A 20,347-nucleotide genomic window follows, 5' to 3' on the forward strand; every position below is an offset into this window, starting at 1 on the left:
AGCACATACACCTTTCCAAGGCTGTGTGCTTCTTTTTCTATACCAATGACTGCATCGCTAATGATGCATCTGTTAAAGTTCTGAAGTTCACAAATGACACAACAGTGTTCAGACTCATTCGAGACAATGATGAATCCGCATATAGACGGGAGCTTGAGCTACCAGCCTTGTGGTGTGACCTGAACAATCTGGAATTGAATGTACTCAAAATCGTAGAAATGGTGGTAGCCTTTAGGAGAAATCCGCCCATATTTCCACTTCTTACAATACTAAACACAGTATCAACAGTAGAGACTTTCAAATTTGTAGTTTCGACCATATTGCAACGTCTAAAATGGACACCTAACATCAAAAACATCATCAAAAAAGCACCACAAAGAATGTTATTTCTGCGCCAGCTCAGGAAGCTCAAACTGCCCAAGGAGCTGCTGATACAGTTCTACAGAGGAATCGTTGAGTCTGTTATCTGCACCTCTATCACTGTCTGGTTTGGTGCTGCAACCCAACAAGACCGACACAGACTTCAGAGGAAAATCAGAACTGCAGAAAAAACAATGGCTACCAACTGCCTTCCATTGAGGACCTGTAGATTGCACAAGTCAAAAAGAGGGCGGTGAAAATATTGACTGACACCTCACATCCTAGACACAAACTGCTTCAACTCCTACCCTCAAAATAAGGCTATAGAGCACTGCATATTAAGATAACTAGACACAAGGACAGGTTTTTTCCCCAAGCGCCATCACTCTGCTAAACAAATAATTCTCTCAACACTTTCAAACTATTTACTAAGTCTGCACTACTATTAATCTTCTCATCATTCCCATCACCCATCTCCTCTCCCTAATGACTGTATGTAACTTTTTTGCTTGTATCCTTACAATTTATATTGACTGGTTCCTAATACGATTGGATTGTTTATTTGTATCCGGACTTTCATTAAGTTTTGTGCCTTATGATTCTCGACAAACTTATCATTTCTTTTATGTATACTGAGAGCATGTGCACCAAGACAAATTCCTTGCATGTCCAATCAAATTTGGCCAATAAAATTCTATTCTATTCTATTCTATTCTATTCCACAAGAAGGCCTTGCCTTCCTTGTCTTTCGTAAGCTACTCAAGACCCACCTATATCGCCAAGCATGGGGGAACTGAGACACATTCCCCAGGCTTTTATACTTTATGTTTGGTATGTATGTGTTGTTTGGTTTTAAATGATAGGGTTTTATATGTCTTTTTCTCTTTTAATATTAGATTTGTTCCACTGTAACATTGTTATATTATTGTTGTGAGCCGCCCTGAGTCTTCGGAGAGGGGCGGCATACAAATCTAATAAATTATTATTATTATTATTATTATTATTATTATTATTATTATTATTGCATGAAGTTAATTAACTCTGGAATTAAATTCCTCCTGGTTACATTTATCTTCCCTTCCACATCCTGGTTGAGAAGAATTCCTGGAAATTCTTAGCCCAAGATAAACAAACTCAACTTAAAATCTTGATTGCTTCTAGAGTTATTATTATAATACAAGAATATTAAAGTGATTTATTCCAGTTTATAGACATGGTATGTTTGGCTCTTTGTTCTAATTCTATTATTATAAAACCACAGAACTGTGGAGCTCAAAGTGGCTACAAAAATCATGTAGACCAACTCTATCATTTCAGAATTTCTGTTTATACAGGTCAAAGGTTTAAAGCCAAATTACACCCCACCTGCTAAATGCCATTTTTGCATGGCATATATAGAAACATAGAAACATAGAAGTCTGACGGCAGAAAAAGACCTCCTGGTCCATCTAGTCTGCCCTTATACTATTTTCTGTATTCTATCTTAGGATGGATATATGTTTATCCCAGGCATGTTTAAATTCAGTTACTGTGGATTTATCTACCACGTCTGCTGGAAGTTTGTTCCAAGGATCTACTACTCTTTCAGTAAAATAATATTTTCTCATGTTGCTCTTGATCTTTCCCCCAACTAACTTCAGATTGTGTCCCCTTGTTCTTGTGTTCACTTTCCTTTTAAAAACACTTCCCTCCTGGACCTTATTTAACCCTTTAATATATTTAAATGTTTCGATCATGTCCCCCCTTTTCCTTCTGTCCTCCAAACTATACAGATTGAGTTCATTAAGTCTTTCCTGATACGTTTTATGCTTAAGACCTTCCACCATTCTTGTAGCCCGTCTTTGGACCCGTTCAATTTTGTCAATATCTTTTTGTAGGTGAGGTCTCCAGAACTGAACACAGTATTCCAAATGTGGTCTCACGAGCATTCTATATAGCGGGATCATAATCTCCCTATTCCTGCTTGTTATACCTCTAGCTATGCAGCCAAGCATCCTACTTGCTTTCCCTACCGCCTGACTGCACTGTTCACCCATTTTGAGACTGTCAGAAATCACTACCCCTAAATCCTTTTCTTCTGTAGTATTTGCTAACACAGAACTGCCAATACAATACTCAGATTGAGGATTCCTTTTCCCCAAGTGCATTATTTTACATTTGGAAACATTAAACTGCAGTTTCCATTGCTTTGACCATTTATCTAGTAAAGCTAAATCATTTACCATATTACAGACGCCTCCAGGAATATCAACCCTATTGCACACTTTAGAGTCATCGGCAAATAGGCAAACCTTCCCTACCAAACCTTCCCCTATGTCACTCACTAACATATTAAAAAGAATAGGACCCAGAACAGACCCTTGTGGCACACCGCTTGTAACCTGACTCTGCTCAGAATACTCGCCGTTAACAATAACTCTCTGATGTCTACGCTTCAGCCAGCTGCAAATCCATTGAACTATCCAGGGATTAAGTCCAATCTTCACTAATTTATCTATCAGCTCTTTATGTGGAACCGTATCAAAGGCTTTGCTGAAGTCCAGGTAGGCAATATCCACGGAACCACCTTCATCCAACACCTTTGTGACATAGTCAAAGAAATCAATGAGATTAGTCTGACATGATTTGCCTTCAGTAAAGCCATGCTGATTTGGGTCCAATAAGTTATTGTTTTTTAGGTGCTGATTTATCCTCTTTTTGAGTAGAGTCTCCATCATTTTAACTACCATTGATGTCAAGCTAACTGGCCTGTAGTTACCAGCTTCTTCTCTACTGCCCTTCTTGTGGATAGGCACAACACTGGCCATTCTCCAATCCTCAGGAACTTCTCCTGTTAACAAGGATTGGTTAAACAAATCAGTCAGGGGGGTAGCAATGACAGATCTGAGTTCTTTAAGAACTCTGGGGTGGATGCCATCTGGACCCATCGCCTTATTTATCTTTAATCGTTCAAGTTCTTCTAAGACATCGGCTTCTAAGATCACTGGAGCTGAATCCGTACAGCTGGAAGCAATGCTATATCCCTCTATAGTATTATTTTGTAAGGTGTCTTTTGAGAAAACTGAACAGAAGTAGCTATTGAAATGGTCAGCGATCTCCTTATTCCCATTAATGCATGTATTATTCCCGGTACTAAGCTTCGTGATGCCGCAGTTTTTCTTCTTCTTATCACTAATATATCTGAAGAAGGTTTTATCCCCCTTCTTTACAGATTTGGCAATTTCTTCCTCTTTTGAGGCTTTAGCAGCATATATTATCTGTTTTGCCTCCTTCTGTCTCATTTTATACATCTCCCTATCAGCTATACTTCCAGACTCTTTATACCTCCTATAGGCAGCCTTTTTTTCATTGACTATAGCCCTTACATCATTGCTAAACCATAGCGGTTTCTTCTTCCTTTTACCTTTAGTTATTTGTCTTACATACAGTCCAGTGGCTTTTAAGATGGCCTTTTTTAATACAGTCCACTGGGTGCTCGCTCCTGCCATTTTATCCCTCCCCTTTAATTCATTATCTAAATATTCCCCCATTGCATTAAAATTTGTTTTTCTGAAATCCAATACTTTGGTTGCATTATAGGATTGCTCACAATGAGTTTTTACATCAAACCACAAACATAGATGGTCACTGCAACCTAAATTTTCTCCCACCTTGACCTCTGAAACCCAATTCCCATTTGTAAAAACTAAATCTAGAATATTCTCCCCTCTAGTGTCTTAACCAGCTGTGCCAGAGCTGCTCCTGTAAAGGCCTCTACTATATTCTTACTTTTGCATGTAAGGGCACTGGGGATATTCCAGTCAACATCAGGCATGTTGAAATCACCCATAACCACAATATCTCCCTTTAGTGCCATTTGGGTAATTTCATCCACCATCTTGTTGTCATATTCCTCAGATTGCCCTGGAGGCCTATAGATCACCCCAATTCTAATGACAGAACCTTCTTTATTTTGCATGCAAATCCAGAGAGTCTCCAGATCTTGACATGTATTTTGAATTAGTGTTGTTTTTAGACTTTCTTTAACATAAATGGCTACTCCACCTCCCCTTCTCTCTATTCTATCCTTCCTATACAGTGTATATCCTGGTATGGATATTTCCCATTCATTAGAATCCTTAAACCATGTCTCAGTTATGGCAACCAGATCCAAATTATCTCTAGATATTATGGCCATTAACTCACAGAGCTTGTTGCTCAAGCTTCGAGCATTCGTGCACATTACCCGAACAACATCATTTTCATTATTAGTTTGCCCTTTATCATCCACAACTACATCTATTTTATTTGCAGCTCCCTTTTCATAAGCTTCCAAAAACTGATTTATCCTCATTGGTCGGGGACAGAAATCACCCACATCAGTTACATCTCTGTCCCCTTTACCTAGTTTAAATGCCTGTCCAAGAAAGTTGTGAATTCCTCACCGAGCACCTGGGTACCTCTGTATGATGGATGCAAACCATCCCTCTTAAACAACTCCCTATTAGACCACCTACTATCATTCACTAAGTCATTAGTTAAGGATTGACTAAAACTTATCAAGCCACAGTATGAAAACTTTGGGGATGTTTGAGTCAAAACCATTTTTAAATATCAAGGAACTCTATCAAATCATGCAAAGAAATTATATATTTTTGAATTTGAGGAAACAAAAACACAATTAAAATACAATATCAGGAACAACAATGAATCAATATTGTACAACAATATTCAGGTATTGTATAACAATATACCGTAATTTGATCAACCAAGCAAAGCAGCTTTTGAAGTTGTAGCTTTCATATTTATCAAGGAAATAATTCAGTAATAATTATGGTGGAACTCATGCTCAACTCAAGAATACCTTGCTCAGTTAAAATTAAAGGAATGTAGATGTCTTTGAAAAAAGTTTATTCTATCTAAGGAAAACAGAAAAAGATCAATATACTTTTATTATTAATATTCTGGAAAACCATCAGGGCAATGAGTGTTTTTTAACATCACAGAATAATTGTAACGACAGTCACTGGAGGTGAAGAGCAACCACAGAAAATTATTGTATGAAAAGAACTCAGGTTCTGTAAACAATACAAAATACAAAATGCACCATTCCCTCTTATCTTGCTGAAGCCCTCGTTTGTATCTTGAATAGATGCTGGTACCTCTACTTAAGAACTTTTAAAGATAAGAACCAGGTCCATCTGGTCCATCTACCCTGCCCTTAGACTATTTCCTGTGCAGTGGTACCTCTACTTAAGAGCGCCTCTACTTAAGAGCTTTTCTAGATAAGAACCGGGTATTCAAGATTTTTTTTGCCTCTTCTTAAGAACCATTTTCTACTTAAGAACCCGAGCCCGGAAAAATTTCCCATGAAATTGGAGAGCAGTACGAAGGCCCAGTCAGTTTCCTGCAATTCCCTCAGGGACCGCCTTCTGCTGCACGAATCCCAGCGACCAGTTAGGTCCCACAGAGTGGGCCTTCTCCAGGTCCCGTCAACTAAACAATGTTGGTTGGCGAGACCCAGGGGAAGAGCCTTCTCTGTGGCGGCCCCAGCCCTCTGGAACCAACTCCCCCCCGAGATTAGAATTGCCCCCACCCTCCTTGCCTTTCATAAGCTTCTTAAAACCCACCTCTGCCGCCAGGCATGGGGGAACTGAGATATTCTTTCCCGCTAGGCCTTTACAATTTTATGCATGGTATGTTTGTATGTATGTTTGGTTTTATAATAAGGGTTTTTAACTGTTTTAATATTGGATTGTTTATATGCTGTTTTTATTACTGTTGTTAGCCGCCCCGAGTCTGTGGAGAGGGGCGACATACAAATCCAATAAATAAATAAATAAAATCCCCCTTTAATCCCAGCCACCTTGGGCTTTTCTGGGCTGTCAGAGGAGCCTTTCGGTGGCGCTTAATGAGCCTTTGGCAGCCCAGAGTGAACAAACCATTTTCCTTTCTCTGGGCGCTTAGAGAGGGAATAAACCTCTGTGATTCTTCCCCATCTGGGGCCCTGCCTTGGTTAATCCAGAGGCCCCCAGGGGGCCAAGAGCTACCCTTTGCTCACTTACCTTTTAGGACATTGAGAATGAAGAAAAGGACGGATCCAGCTGCCGGCCTTGGGGCTGAGAAGATGGTATATTTGTCCAGTGACATATTCACGGGTTGCATCCGTTCAACATCATAGTTCTTGAGGTCCTCCAATGTCAAAGTGCCTCCTAAACAGTGACAGGAAAATAGAGTGAATCTTTCAATCATCCGCAGTTGTCTAACCCAGGAGGGGCCTCCGCCTGAGATTTGAAAGAGGCACATGTGCAGAAACAAAAAAATTGCCGAAATCTCTCTCGTGCAAGGTTTTGCTTCCTGCACCTGATCAGAAGCAAAAACACTCTGGGCCACGCATGGGCACGCACCCAACAGAACCGAAGAGGTGCACGCAGCTCTCCCCAATTGCTTCCAGTGTGTCGTCCCCTCCCGTCCCGACAGCAACCCAACTCAGCTGTATGTGTGTGTGTGAAGAACAAATGTCCCCAATGACCTCTGGATATCGCTGGTTGTTTTTGAAGCGCAAACTCCATACGTGAAGTGAACCTGACTTTATCCCTCTCTGTTCCCCCCCCCTCTTTGAAGAGGACACGAAAGGTGTCACGGAGACCAGACCGGCCATGGCGGTGCTCCATCGCTCTCGGCTGATCCTGTGGGACCTGAGGGGCTGGAGGAGGAGACCCCCCCCCTCCAGGGCTAAAGAACGGCAGGTGATCCCTTTAGTGACTGGCAGGCCCTTGGGGGATGGAACCAGGGGTGGGCAGCAGGCAGGATGGGGTGGAACGCAGTTCCACCAGCAGAAATGAAGATGCGTGCGCAGCTCCAGCTGATCGGCAGCTGTCACTTCCTGGATTACTGGTCTCGGCTCAGCTCTCCTTTTTTCCCCTCCTGCTGCTACTGCATCTGCACTCCTTGCTTTTTTCCTCTTTCCTCCTTCCTGGTCTCGGATGAACTTCCCTCTCTCCTGCCCAACTCCCCTCTAGCCTTACGCGGCTGCCTCCCACCTGAGGTGCAAGCAGAAGGCGTGGGTGGAAGAGGCACTGGCAGCATTTATGCTTCTGGCAGCACCCGTTCGCCTAGCTCCCCAGCCTGAGCTGGGAGGGCAAGCCAGGAAGGAGAGCGTGGGAAACGCAAAGCAAATTGTCACCCCAGCGAACGACACTGGTAAGGTAGTAAGTCGAGGACTTAACAGTTCACTTGAATGATTATGATCGTTTAAGCCACTCCTACCCAGTCACATGACCATTAAGCCACACCCACAAAATAAGCCACACCCACAGTGTGGCAGTAAAATTTTTGGCTGCCCATTACTGGGGACGGCCTACCTTCAGCTTGGACGTCTTGCACCAACTTCTCTGCCGTCCTCCCAGAGTAGAATTCTTGGGCCCCCTTTTCTGCCACGGCCCTCAGGGTCTCTTCCAGGCCGGCCCAGCGCAGCTCCTCCCCGCTGCTCAGGACGGCTCCCTGCTCATTGCAAAACAGTTGGCTGAAAGAGAGTCCAAGAAGGGGGCCAGTCAAGAATAGGCCACGCACCAGGCCCTTCGGCGGGAGCCCCAACACCTTCACCAGCGCTCACAACCAGCTCCGGTCAACTCCCTAAAAGGGAGGGGGTGTCTCTGATGCCTGAAAGCCAGGTACAACGTTCCTTTCAATGCAGGCAATCCTCGACTTGCGACAGTTCATTTAGTGACCATTCAAAGATACCCCACAGCACTGAAAAGAGGGAATTGTGGCCCGTTCTCACACAGCCTCCTTCAGGTGACACGGCCAAAATTCAGGCACCTGGCAACTGGCTCCGATCTACGGCAGCCGCAGTGTCCCCGGCAGACGTGACCCCCCTTTTGCCCCACAAGCAGAGTCTCTAGGGATGCCGGATTTGTTTAACGCTCTTGTCTGTTGTTCATCGCAAAATAAGGGAGCAAAATGCTTCTTACTTGGGAGAAGGTTCTTAGAGATATGAATACATTTAAGGGTCCTTAGTATAAACCTTCGTATTTGTCTTTTGATGAGCCTCAAGTTCAAGTCCTTTTCACCCCTCTCTTTACCAACCCATCTTATACGTGTGCATTTAATTTCTGTTTTCTAAACGAAGAGCTGAGTTTCTTATTTTCAGCCAACTTCTATAGTTCTTGACTGTTTTTAAATGCTGTTCTTGTCTTCTAAGCATTCTCTATCTCCACCTAATGCTGTATTTATTTATTTATTTTTATTTATTTATTCATTCGTCCAAAACACAATACATATGGAAGAGAATAGACATGAAGTAATATATATAAAGATAATATGTAAAAATAGAGGAGAAGATATATGAAAGGAAGAAAATATATATGATATATGAGATAAAGGAAAGACAATTGGACAGGGGACGGAAGGCACACTGGTGCACTTATGTACGCCCCTTACTGACCTCTTAGGAACCTGAAGAGGTCAATCGTGGATAGTCTAAGGGAGAAATGTTGGGGGTTAGGGGTTGACACTATTGAGTCCGGTAATGAGTTCCACGCTTCGACAACTCGATTGTTAAAGTCATATTTTTTACAGTCAAGTTTGGAGCGGTTAATATTAAGTTTGAATCTGTTGCGTGCTCTTGTGTTGTTGCGGTTGAAGCTGAAGTAGTCATTGACCGGTAGGACGTTGCAGCATATGATCTTGTGGGCAATACTTAGATTGTGTTTTAGGCGCCGTAGTTCTAAGTTTTCTAGACCCAGGATTGTTAGTCTATTTTCATAGGGTATTCTGTTTCGAATACAATGCAAATTTGATAGCCGTGCCCACCACTTGCTAATGCTAAATCTTGTGCATTTTCTTTCCATCTATACCCCTTAGTACAACCCTCCAGTTGGATTAGGAACGAAGGGTGTCTGAATGTAATAATCAAGTCAACTTCTCCCAAGTAAGAAGCATTTTGCTCCCTTATTTTGCGGTAAACAAGAGTGGCAAAAGGATTGTGGGAAACACTCTTAGTCTGGCTATGTTCAGAATTGCTGTAAAGGATCCAAACAGGATCCTGGTCTGCCATTGGTCAATCCCATGTTTCAAAGTTTGATCTCACCATGAGGATGAATTCTTCAAAGGCGACTCTAGGAATTTTAGAAACAGGCTCAAAACATCCGATACCCGGATCCCGTGGGCAAGCATCTCGATGGTGGGTTCAAAAAGGTCCTTCCATGGCAACCTGCCATAGAGTTGGTGAGCTTTTTCATAACCACGCAGTTCCCCAGGAACAGCAATCCATTGAGACCCTACCGAAAGAAAGGCATTATGGATTCAGTCCTCTCAAATGGTCACCCTAAATTCATTATTAGATTATTAGATTAGACTTTGAGCCGCCCTGAGTCTTCGGAGAGGGGCGGTATACAAGTCTAAATAATAATAATAATAATAATAATAATAATAATAATAATAATAATAATAATAATAATAGCCGGAGTGTCACAGCAGGTAGAGTGCAGTACTGCAGGCCACTGAAGCTGACTGTAGATCTGCAGGTCAGCGGTTCAAATCTCATCACCGGCTCAAGGTTGACTCAGCCTTTCATCCTTCCGAGGTGGGTAAAATGAGGACCCGGATTGTGGGGGCAATAGGCTGGCTCTGTTAAAAAGTGCTATTGCTAACATGTTGTAAGCTGCCCCGAGTCTAAGGAGAAGGATGGCATAAAAATCAAATCAAATCAATCAATCAATCAATCAATAATAATAATAATAATAATAATAATAATAATGGCACAGGTGGTCCACTGGAATTGTGCAGAACTACCATTTACCAGTGGCAAAGAACTGGTGGGATCATAAGCCCGAAAAAGTGGTCGAAAATGAGCAAGCAAAACTACTGTGGGACTTTCTACTTCAGACTGACCGAATTCTGAAGAATAACACACCAGATATCCTGATTGTAGAAAGAAAGTATGGATCATTGACATTGCAATCCCAGGGGACAGCAGAATTGAGGAGAAGCAGCTAGAGAAATTAGTGAAATACGAAGATCTAAAAATCGAGCTGCAACGACTCTGGCATAAGCCAGTGAAAGTGGTCCCAGTGGTACTTGGCACGCTGGGCACAGTACCAAAGGATCTCAGCGGACATTTGAAAACCATCGGAATTGACAAAACCTCCATCTGTCAATTGCAAAAGGCCGCTTTACTGGGATCGGCAAACATAATTCGCCGCTACATCACGCAGTCCTAGGTGCTTGGGAAGCGCCCGACTGGTGATGAAATACGAAATCCAGCATAGTGATCTCGTTTGCTGTGTTGTATTGACATAATGATAATGATAATGATAATGATAATGATAATGATAATGATAATGATAATGATAATGATAATGATAATGATAATGATAATGATAATGATAATGATAATGATAATGATAATGATAATAATAATGATAATGATAATAATAGATTGCTATAATAATAATAATAATAATAATAATAATAATAATAATAATAATAGATTGCTATTTTAACAGACATGTTAAAACCATTGGGGGGTTTTTCATTTCTGTTCTTTTCTCTATCCAATTGTATAAATTAATTAAATTAAATTAAATTAAATAATGATTTGGGGAGGGGAGTGAGGCTAACCAATAATAATAATAATAATAATAATAATAATAATAATAATAATAATAGTAATAGTAATAATAATAATAATGATAATAATAATAATAATAATAATAATAATAATAATAATAATAATAATAATAATATATTAGATTTATATGCCGCCCCTCTCCGAAGACTTGTCCTGATGCTATCCTACACAAGCTGCCTCTATGGAGAAGCCCCCTCTGGGGGTTCTTTTCCCAAAGTAGCTTCACCTTTCTTCCAGTAGAAATGAGCCCATCTCTCGGTATACATAACATCTAGCAGGCTGATTCTCCCAAAGAGATCAAAGAAGAGGGTCTCAAGCCCCCGTCCCCACAGCAAGCTTTTCCTCTCCAGCCTCACTGATGCAAGCTATTGTATTATTGAATTGTACAGTTACCTGGAAGCAAAGTGCCTCGACACATTTTCAGCAAACCTTCAGTGACGTTTTGGGGGGCCCTTTCACGAGCGTTCAGCACCTCAATTTTTCCTGCAGTCCAAAGGAGAACACATTGAAAAATCTATGTGGCTTCCATGGAGGCAATGAATAACATCCAGCATTCTATTTTTATTTATTTCTTTTGTCCAATACACAATGAGGGTTTTAGTGGATATATATCTATATACACATAGTAAAATACATGATGAAGGTTATAGAGGAGATACTCATAGTAAAATATATCTAAGAAAGAATTGAAAAGAAGATATAGTAATAGAACATATCAATGAAAGAATAGAAGAAGAGATATAGGAATACAAGAAAGGTAGAGGAGATATAGGAGAGCAATAGGACAGGGGACGGAAGGCACTCTAGTGCACTTGTACTCGCCCCTTACTGACCTCTTAGGAATCTGGAGAGGTCAATCATAGATAATCTAAGGGTAAAGTGTTGAGGGTTTGGGGATGACACTTTGGAGTCCGGTAATGAGTTCCATGCTTCGACAACTCAGTTACTAAAGTCATATTTTTTACAGTCATGTTTGGAGTGGTTAATATTAAGTTTAAATCTGTTGTGTGCTCTTGTGTTGTTGTGGCTGAAGCTGAAGTAGTCGCCGACTACAAAGTTCTTATTTCACTCCCAAACCCCACACATTCAATCCACATCTAAAGCTATAGTTTGTTGACAGCTTACGCTTCCTTAATTTTCTTAGGGTCTCAAAAATCCTGATCCAAAGCAGTCAAAAGTGAGCAGCCGTCCTTCTTTGAGGAGCTGCCTGTGCTGCTACAATGGATGGTTCCACCTGAGGCCAGGTGGGTGGACCTACCTGTTGGTGCGTCGTAGATGGTGAAGATGACACCTCCACCCAGGCCCATGCTCTGGGGATTCAGGACTGACGTGCAGACCAGAGCTGCAATAGCGGCGTCCACGGCTGAGCCGCCACGTTTTAAGATGTCCCTGGGGGGCAGAAAGAGGACAGAGTGGGAAACATCAAAAGCTGGCAGCAGAAAAGACTTACATACCCCTTCACGGTGCTTTTCCAGCCCTCTCTAAGCGGTTTACAGGGTCAGCGTATCGCCCACAACAATCCGGGTCCTCGTTTGACCCACCTCGGAAGGATTTATTTATTTATTTATTACATTTGTATGCCGCCCCTCTCCGTAGACTCGGGGCGGCTCACAGCAGTGATAGAAACAATGTACAATACAAATCTAGTAATACGAAGTTAAAAACCCATAGTTTAAAAAACATGCACACAACACACCATACATAAATTATATAGGCCTGGGGAAGATATTTCAATTCCCCCATGCCTGACGGCAGAGGGGGTTTTTGAGAAGTTTACGAAAGGCGAGGAGGGTGGGGGCAATTCGAATCTCCGAGGGGAGTTGATTCCAGAGGGTCGGGGCCGCCACAGAGAAGGCTCTTCCCCTTTAAAATTCCAAATACTCGTTAAATACATAAAAAAATATCTTTCCTCTACTTCATGGAAATTCGTTTTTCACGGGTAGTCTTGGAACGCATCCCCCGCGAAAAATGAGGGATCACTGTACCTGAAGGGTGAGGACATTGTTTAGTCGACGGGACCCGGAGAAGGCCAACTCTGTGGGACCTAACCGGTCGCTGGGATTCGTGCGGCAGAAGGCGGTCCCTGAGATAATCTGGTCCGGTGCCATGAAGGTCTTTATAGGTCATAACCAACATTTTGAATTGTGACCAGAAACTGATCGGCAACCAATACAGACTGCGGAGTGTTGGTGAAACATGGACATACTTGGGAAAGCCCATGATTGCTCTCGCCGCTGCATTCTGCACAATCTGAAATTTCCAAACACTTTTCAGAATTAGCGCCATGTAGAGAGCGTTACAGTAGTCGAACCTCAAGGTGATGAGGGCATGAGTGACTGTGAGCAATGACTCCCGGTCCAGATATGGCCGCAACTGGTGCACGAGGCGAACCTGGGCAAATGCCCCCCTCGCCACAGCTGAAAGATATTTCTCTAATGTGAGCTGTGGATTGAGGAGGATGCCCAAGTTGCGGACCCTCTCTGAGTGGGTCAGTAATCCCCCCCCAGGGTAATGGACAGACAGATGGAATTGTCTTTGGGAGGCAAAACCCACAGCCACTCCGTCTAATCAGGGTGAAGGCTGAGTCAACTTTGAGCCGGAGGTGAGATTCGCTTTGCAAATTTCAGTCAGCCGTCAGTCGACAGAAGTAGCCTTCAGTGCTGCTCTCTGACCACTGCGCCACCACGGGTCAGAAATCAAGCACAATGGGCTTCCACAGAGGCAGACTGGACCACAGCAGCAGCAAGAGACCTGGCTGTACAAAAGGCACAGCGTTGCCCTTCAACAGGGCAGTAGAGAAGAAGCTGGTAACTACAGGCCAGTTAGCTGAACATCAGTTGTAGTTATAATGATGGAGACTCTACTCAAAAAGAGGATAAATCAGCACCTAAAAACCAATAACTTATTGGACCCAAACCAGCATGGCTTTACCAAAGGCAAATCATGTCAGACTAATCTCATTGATTTCTTTGACTATGTCACAAAGGTGTTGGATGAAGGTGGTGCCATGGATATTATTATTATTATTATTATTATTATTATTATTATTATTATTATTATTATTATTATTATTATTATTATTATTATGTCAATACAACATAGCAAACGAGATCACTATGCTGGATTTCGTATTTCATCACCAGTCGGGCGCTTCCCAAGCACCTAGGACTGCGTGATATAGCGGCGAGTTATGTTTGCCGATCCCAGTAAAGCGGCCTTTTGCAATTGACAGATGGAGATTTTGTCAATTCCTATGGTTTTTAAATGTCCGCTGAGATCCTTTGGCACTGCGCCCAGCGTGCCAAGTACCACTGGGACCACTTTCACTGGCTTATGCCAGAGTCGTTGCAGCTCGATTTTTAGATCTTCACATTTCACTAATTTCTCTAGCTGCTTCTCCTCAATTCTGCTGTCTCCTGGGATTGCGATGTCGATGATCCATACTTTCTTTTTCTCCACAATCAGGATGTCTGGTGTCTGTCATCTGCACCTCTATAACTGTCTGGTTTGGTGCTGCAACCCAACAGGACCGACACAGACTTCAGAGGATAATCAGAATTGCAGAAAAAACAATTGCTGCCAATCTGCCTTCCATTGAGGACCTGTATACTGCATGAGTCACATCCTGGACACAAATTGTTTCAACTCCTACCCTCAAAACGTTGCTACAGAGCACTGCACACCAAGACAACTAGACACAAGAACAGTTTTTTCCCGAACGCCATCACTCTACTAAACAAATAATTCCCTCAACACTGTCAGACTTTCTACTAAATCTGCACTTCTATTCTACTAGTTTTTCTCATCATTCCTATCACCCATTTCCTCCCATGTTGACTGTATGACTGTAACTTGTTGCGTATATCCTAAGATTTTTTATTAATATTGCTTCTTCATTGCTTATTTGACCCCTATGACAATCATTAAGTGTTGTACCACATGATTCTTGACAAATGTATATTTTATTTTATGTACGTTGAGAGCATATGCACCAAGACAAATTCCTTGTGTGTCCAATCACACTTGGCCAATTAAATTCTATTCTATTCTATTCTATTCTATTCTTATGCTTCAGAATTCGGTCAGTCTGAAGTCGGAAGTCCCACAGTAGTTTTGCTTGCTCGTTTTCGACCACTTTTTCGGGCTTATGATCCCATCAGTTCTTTGCCACTGGTAAATGGTACTTCCGGCACAAGTTCCAGTGGATCATAATTATTATTATAATAATTGTTATTATAACTATAATAATAATAATAATAATAATAATAATAATAATAATAATAATAATTTATTAGATTTGTATGCCGCCCTTCTCCAAAGACTCGGAGGGGCTCACAACAACAAAACAGTACAAATCCAATGATTAAAAACAATTTAAAACCCTTAAGTAAAAAAAAACAGTCATACATCTCAGACAAACCATACATAAAACGGAAACGGCCCAGGGGAATCAATTTCCCCATGCCTGACGGCAGAGGTGGGTTTTAAGGAGTTTGCGAAAGACAAGGAGGGTGGGGGCCTATCTGGACTTCAGCAAAGCAAATACGGTTCCACATAAAGAGCTGATAGATAAGTTAGTGAAGATGGACTTACCGGTAATCCCCTGGATATTTCAGTGGATTTGCAGCTGGCTGAAGCATAGACATCAGAGGGTTGTTGTTAATAGTGAGTATTCTGAGAAGACTGGTTACAAGCGGTGTGCCACAAGGGTCTGTTCTGGGTCCTATTCTTTTTAATATGTTTGTGAGTGACATAGGGGAAGGTCTGGTAGGGAAGGTTTGCCTATTTGCCGATGACTCTAAAGTGTGCAATAGGGTTGATATTCCTGGAGGCATCTGTAATATGGCAAATGATTTAGCTTTACTAGATAAATAGTCAAAGCAATGAAAACTGCAGTTTAATGTTTCCAAATGTAAAATAATGCACTTGGGGAAAAGGAATCCTCAATCTGAGTATTGTATTGGCAGTTCTGTGTTAGCAAAAACTTCAGGATTTAGGGGTAGTGATTTCTGACAGTCTCAAAATGGGTGAACAGTGATAGGAAGAGCAAGTAGAATGCTTGGCTGCATAGCTAGAGGTATAACAAGCAGGAAGAAGGAGATTGTGATCCCACTATATAGAGCACTGGCGAGACCACATTTGGAATACTGTGTTCAGTTCTGAAGACCTCACCTACAAAAAGATATTGACAAAATTGAACGGGTCCAAAGACGGGCTACAAGAATGGTAGAAGATCTTAAACATAAAACTTAACAGGAAAAATTTGTATAGTCTGGAGGACAGAAGGAAAAGGGGGGACATGATCGAAACATTTAAATATGTTAAAGGGTTAAATAAGGTTCAGGAGGGATGTGTTTTAAATAGGAAAGTGAACACAAGAACAAGGGACCACAATCTGAGGTTAGTTGGGGGAAAGATCAGAAGCAACATTGGAAAATATTATTTTACTGAAAGAATAGTAGATACTTGGAACAAACTTCCAGCAGACATGGTCGGTAAATCCACAGTAACTGAATTAGGATCCAGATGGCATCCACCCCAGAGTTCTTAAAGAACTCAGATCTGTCATTACTACCCCCCTGACTGATTTGTTTAACCAATCGTTGTTAACAGGAGAAGTTCCTGAGGATTGGAGAATGGCCAGTGTTGTGCCTATCCACAAGAAGGGCAGTAGAGAAGAAGCTGGTAACTACAGGCCAGTTAGCTTGACATCAGTTGTAGTTAAAATGATGGAGACTCTACTCAAAAAGAGGATAAATCAGCACCTAAAAACCAATAACTTATTGGACCCAAATCAGCATGGCTTTACTGAAGGCAAATCATGTCAGACTAATCTTATTGATTTCTTTGACTATGTCACAAAGGTGTTGGATGAAGGTGGTTCCGTGGATATTGCCTACCTGGACTTCAGCAAAGCCTTTGATACGGTTCCACATAAAGAGCTGATAGATAAATTAGTGAAGATTGGACTTAATCCCTGGATAGTTCAATGGATTTGCAGCTGGCTGAAGCGTAGACATCAAAGAGTTATTGTTAATGGCGAGTATTCTGAGCAGAGTCAGGTTACAAGCGGTGTGCCACAAGGGTCTGTTCTGGGTCCTATTCTTTTTAATATGTTTGTGAGTGACATAGGGGAAGGTTTGGTAGGGAAGGTTTGCCTATTTGCCGATGACTCTAAAGTGTGCAATAGGGTTGATATTCCTGGAGGCGTCTGTAATATGGTAAATGATTTAGCTTTACTAGATAAATGGTCAAAGCAATGGAAACTGCAGTATAATGTTTCCAAATGTAAAATAATACACTTGGGGAAAAGGAATCCTCAATCTGAGTATTGTATTGGCAGTTCTGTGTTAGCAAATACTTCAAAAGAAAAGGATTTAGGGGTAGTGATTTCTGACAGTCTCAAAATGGGTGAACAGTGCAGTCAGGCGGTAGGGAAAGCAAGTAGGATGCTTGGCTGCATAGCTAGAGGTATAACAAGCAGGAAGAGGGAGATTATGATCCCGGTATATAGAATGCTGGTGAGACCACATTTGGAATACTGTGTTCAGTTCTGGAGACCTCACCTACAAAAAGATATTGACAAAATTGAACGGGTCCAAAGACGGGCTACAAGAATGGTGGAAGGCCTTAAGCATAAAACGTATCAGGAAAGACTTAATGAACTCAATCTGTATAGTCTGGAGGACAGAAGGAAAAGGGGGGACATGATCGAAACATTTAAATATATTAAAGGGTTAAATAAGGTCCAGGAGGGAAGTGTTTTTAATAGGAAAGTATACACAAGAACAAGGGGACACAATCTGAAGTTAGTTGGGGGAAAGATCAAGAGCAACATGAGAAAATATTATTTTACTGAAAGAGTAGTAGATCCTTGGAACAAACTTCCAGCAGACGTGGTAGGTAAATCCACAGTAACTGAATTTAAACATGCCTGGGATAAACATATATCCATCCTAAGATAAAATACAGAAAATAGTATAAGGGCAGACTCGATGGGCCATGAGGTCTTTTTCTGCCGTCAGACTTCTATGTTTCTATTAGGATAAACATATATCCATCCTAAGATAAAATATGGGAAACAGTATAAGGGCAGACTAGATCAGTGTTTTTCAACCAGTGTGCCGTGGCACACTAGTGTGCCGCGAGACATGGTCAGGTGTGCCGCGAAGCTCAGAGAGAAAGAAAGCAAGAGAGAGAGAGAGAAAGAAAGCAAGAGAGAGAAAGAGCGTGAGAGAGAGAGAGAACAAGAGAGAAAGAAAGCAAGAGAGCGAGAAAGAGAACAAGGGGAAAAAAGAGAGAGAGAAAGAAAGAGAGAGCAAGAGAGAGAAAGAAAGCAAGAGAGAGAGAGAGAAAGAGAGGAAGGGAAGGAGAGAGAGAGAAAGACATAGAGGGACGTAGGGAGGGAGAGAGAAAGAGAGCAAAAAAGAAAGGAAGGAAGGAAGAGAAAGAAAGAGGGATGGAGAGAGAGAGAAAGAGGAAGGAAGAGGGAGGGAGAAAGAAATAGAGCGAAGGGGAGGAAGAGAGAGAGATAATTTTTTTGTCAAAACTTTTTTGAGCCCCCCCCCCTGCTCAATGTGCCCCAGGGTTTCATAAATGTAAAAAATGTGCCGCGGCTCAAAAAAGGTTGAAAATCACTGCATTAGAGAACCATCTTTCAGCTGTGGCGAGGGGGGCGTTTGCCCAGGTTCGCCTGGTACACCAGTTGCGGCCCTATCTGGACCAGGACTCACTGCTCACAGTCACTCATGCCCTCATCACCTCGAGGCTCGACTACTGTAACGCTCTCTACATGGGACTACCTTTGAAAAGTGTTCGGAAACTTCAGATCGTGCAGAATGCAGCTGCGAGAGCAGTCATGGGCTTCCCCAAATATGCCCATGTTACACCAACACTCCACAGTCTGCATTGGTTGCCGATCAGTTTCCGGTCACAATTCAAAGTGTTGGTTATGACCTATAAAGCCCTTCATGGCACCGGACCAGAATATCTCAGGGACCGCCTTCTGCCGCACGAATCCAAGCAACCAGTTAGGTCCCACAGAGTTGGCCTTCTCCAGGTCCCATCAACTAAACAATGTCGCTTGGCGGGACCCAGGGGAAGAGCCTTCTCTGTGGCAGCCCCGGCCCTCTGGAACCAACTCCCACCAGAGATTAGAATTGCCCCCACCCTCCTTGCCTTTCGTAAGCTTCTTAAAACCCATCTCTGCCATCAGGCATGGGGGAACTGAGATACTCTTTCCCCCTAGGCCTTTACAATTTTATGCATGGTATGTCTGTATGTATGTTTGGTTTTATAATAAGGGTTTTTAACTGTTTTGATATTGGATTGTTATATGCTGTTTTTATTACTGTTGTTAGCCGCCCCGAGTCTACGGAGAGGGGCGGCATACAAATCCAATTAATTAATCAATCAATAAATAAATTAAATAAATTAAATAAATTAAATAAATTAAATAAATTAAATAAATTAAATAAATTAAATAAATTAAATAAATTAAGTAAATTAAGTAAATTAAATAAATCAAATAATCGATTGATCGATTGATCGATTGATCGATTGATCGATTGATCAATTAAATTAAATTAAATTAAATTAAATTAAATTAAATTAAATTAAATTAAATTAAATTAAATTAAATTAAATTAAATTAAATTAAATTAAATTAAATTAAATTAAATTAAATTAAATTAAATTAAATTAAATTAAATTAAATTAAATTAAATTAAATTAAATTAAATTAAATTAAATTAAATTAAATTAAATTAAATTAAATTAAATTAAATTAAATTAAATTAAATTAAATTAAATTAAATTAAATTAAATTAAATTAAATTAAATTAAATTAAATTAAATTAAATTAAATTAAATTAAATTAAATTAAATTAAATTAAATTAAATTAAATTAAATTAAATTAAATTAAATTAAATTAAATTAAATTAAATTAAATTAAATTAAATTAAATTAAATTAAATTAAATTAAATTAAATTAAATTAAATTAAATTAAATTAAATTAAATTAAATTAAATTAAATTAAATTAAATTAAATTAAATTAAATTAAATTAAATTAAATTAAATTAAATTAAATTAAATTAAATTAAATTAAATTAAATTAAATTAAATTAAATTAAATTAAATTAAATTAAATTAAATTAAATTAAATTAAATTAAATTAAATTAAATTAAATTAAATTAAATTAAATTAAATTAAATTAAATTAAATTAAATTAAATTAAATTAAATTAAATTAAATTAAATTAAATTAAATTAAATTAAATTAAATTAAATTAAATTAAATTAAATTAAATTAAATTAAATTAAATTAAATTAAATTAAATTAAATTAAATTAAATTAAATTAAATTAAATTAAA

At 40.2% G+C, this 20,347-nt stretch overlaps 1 protein-coding gene across 1 annotated transcript in view; it reads right to left on the bottom strand.

Moving 5' to 3' along the window:
• GGT5 (gamma-glutamyltransferase 5) overlaps positions 1-20,347 on the bottom strand; it is a 50,046-nt gene that overhangs the window by 17,178 nt on the left and 12,521 nt on the right. The window contains 5 exon segments of the mRNA XM_070762481.1: positions 6,405-6,551; positions 7,704-7,864; positions 9,431-9,620; positions 11,366-11,455; positions 12,231-12,361. Of these exon segments, the coding sequence (XP_070618582.1) occupies positions 6,405-6,551; positions 7,704-7,864; positions 9,431-9,620; positions 11,366-11,455; positions 12,231-12,361 (719 nt within the window).

Source organism: Erythrolamprus reginae, chromosome 10, assembly GCF_031021105.1.
Source record: "Erythrolamprus reginae isolate rEryReg1 chromosome 10, rEryReg1.hap1, whole genome shotgun sequence".
NCBI classification, from domain to species: Eukaryota; Metazoa; Chordata; class Lepidosauria; order Squamata; family Dipsadidae; genus Erythrolamprus; species Erythrolamprus reginae.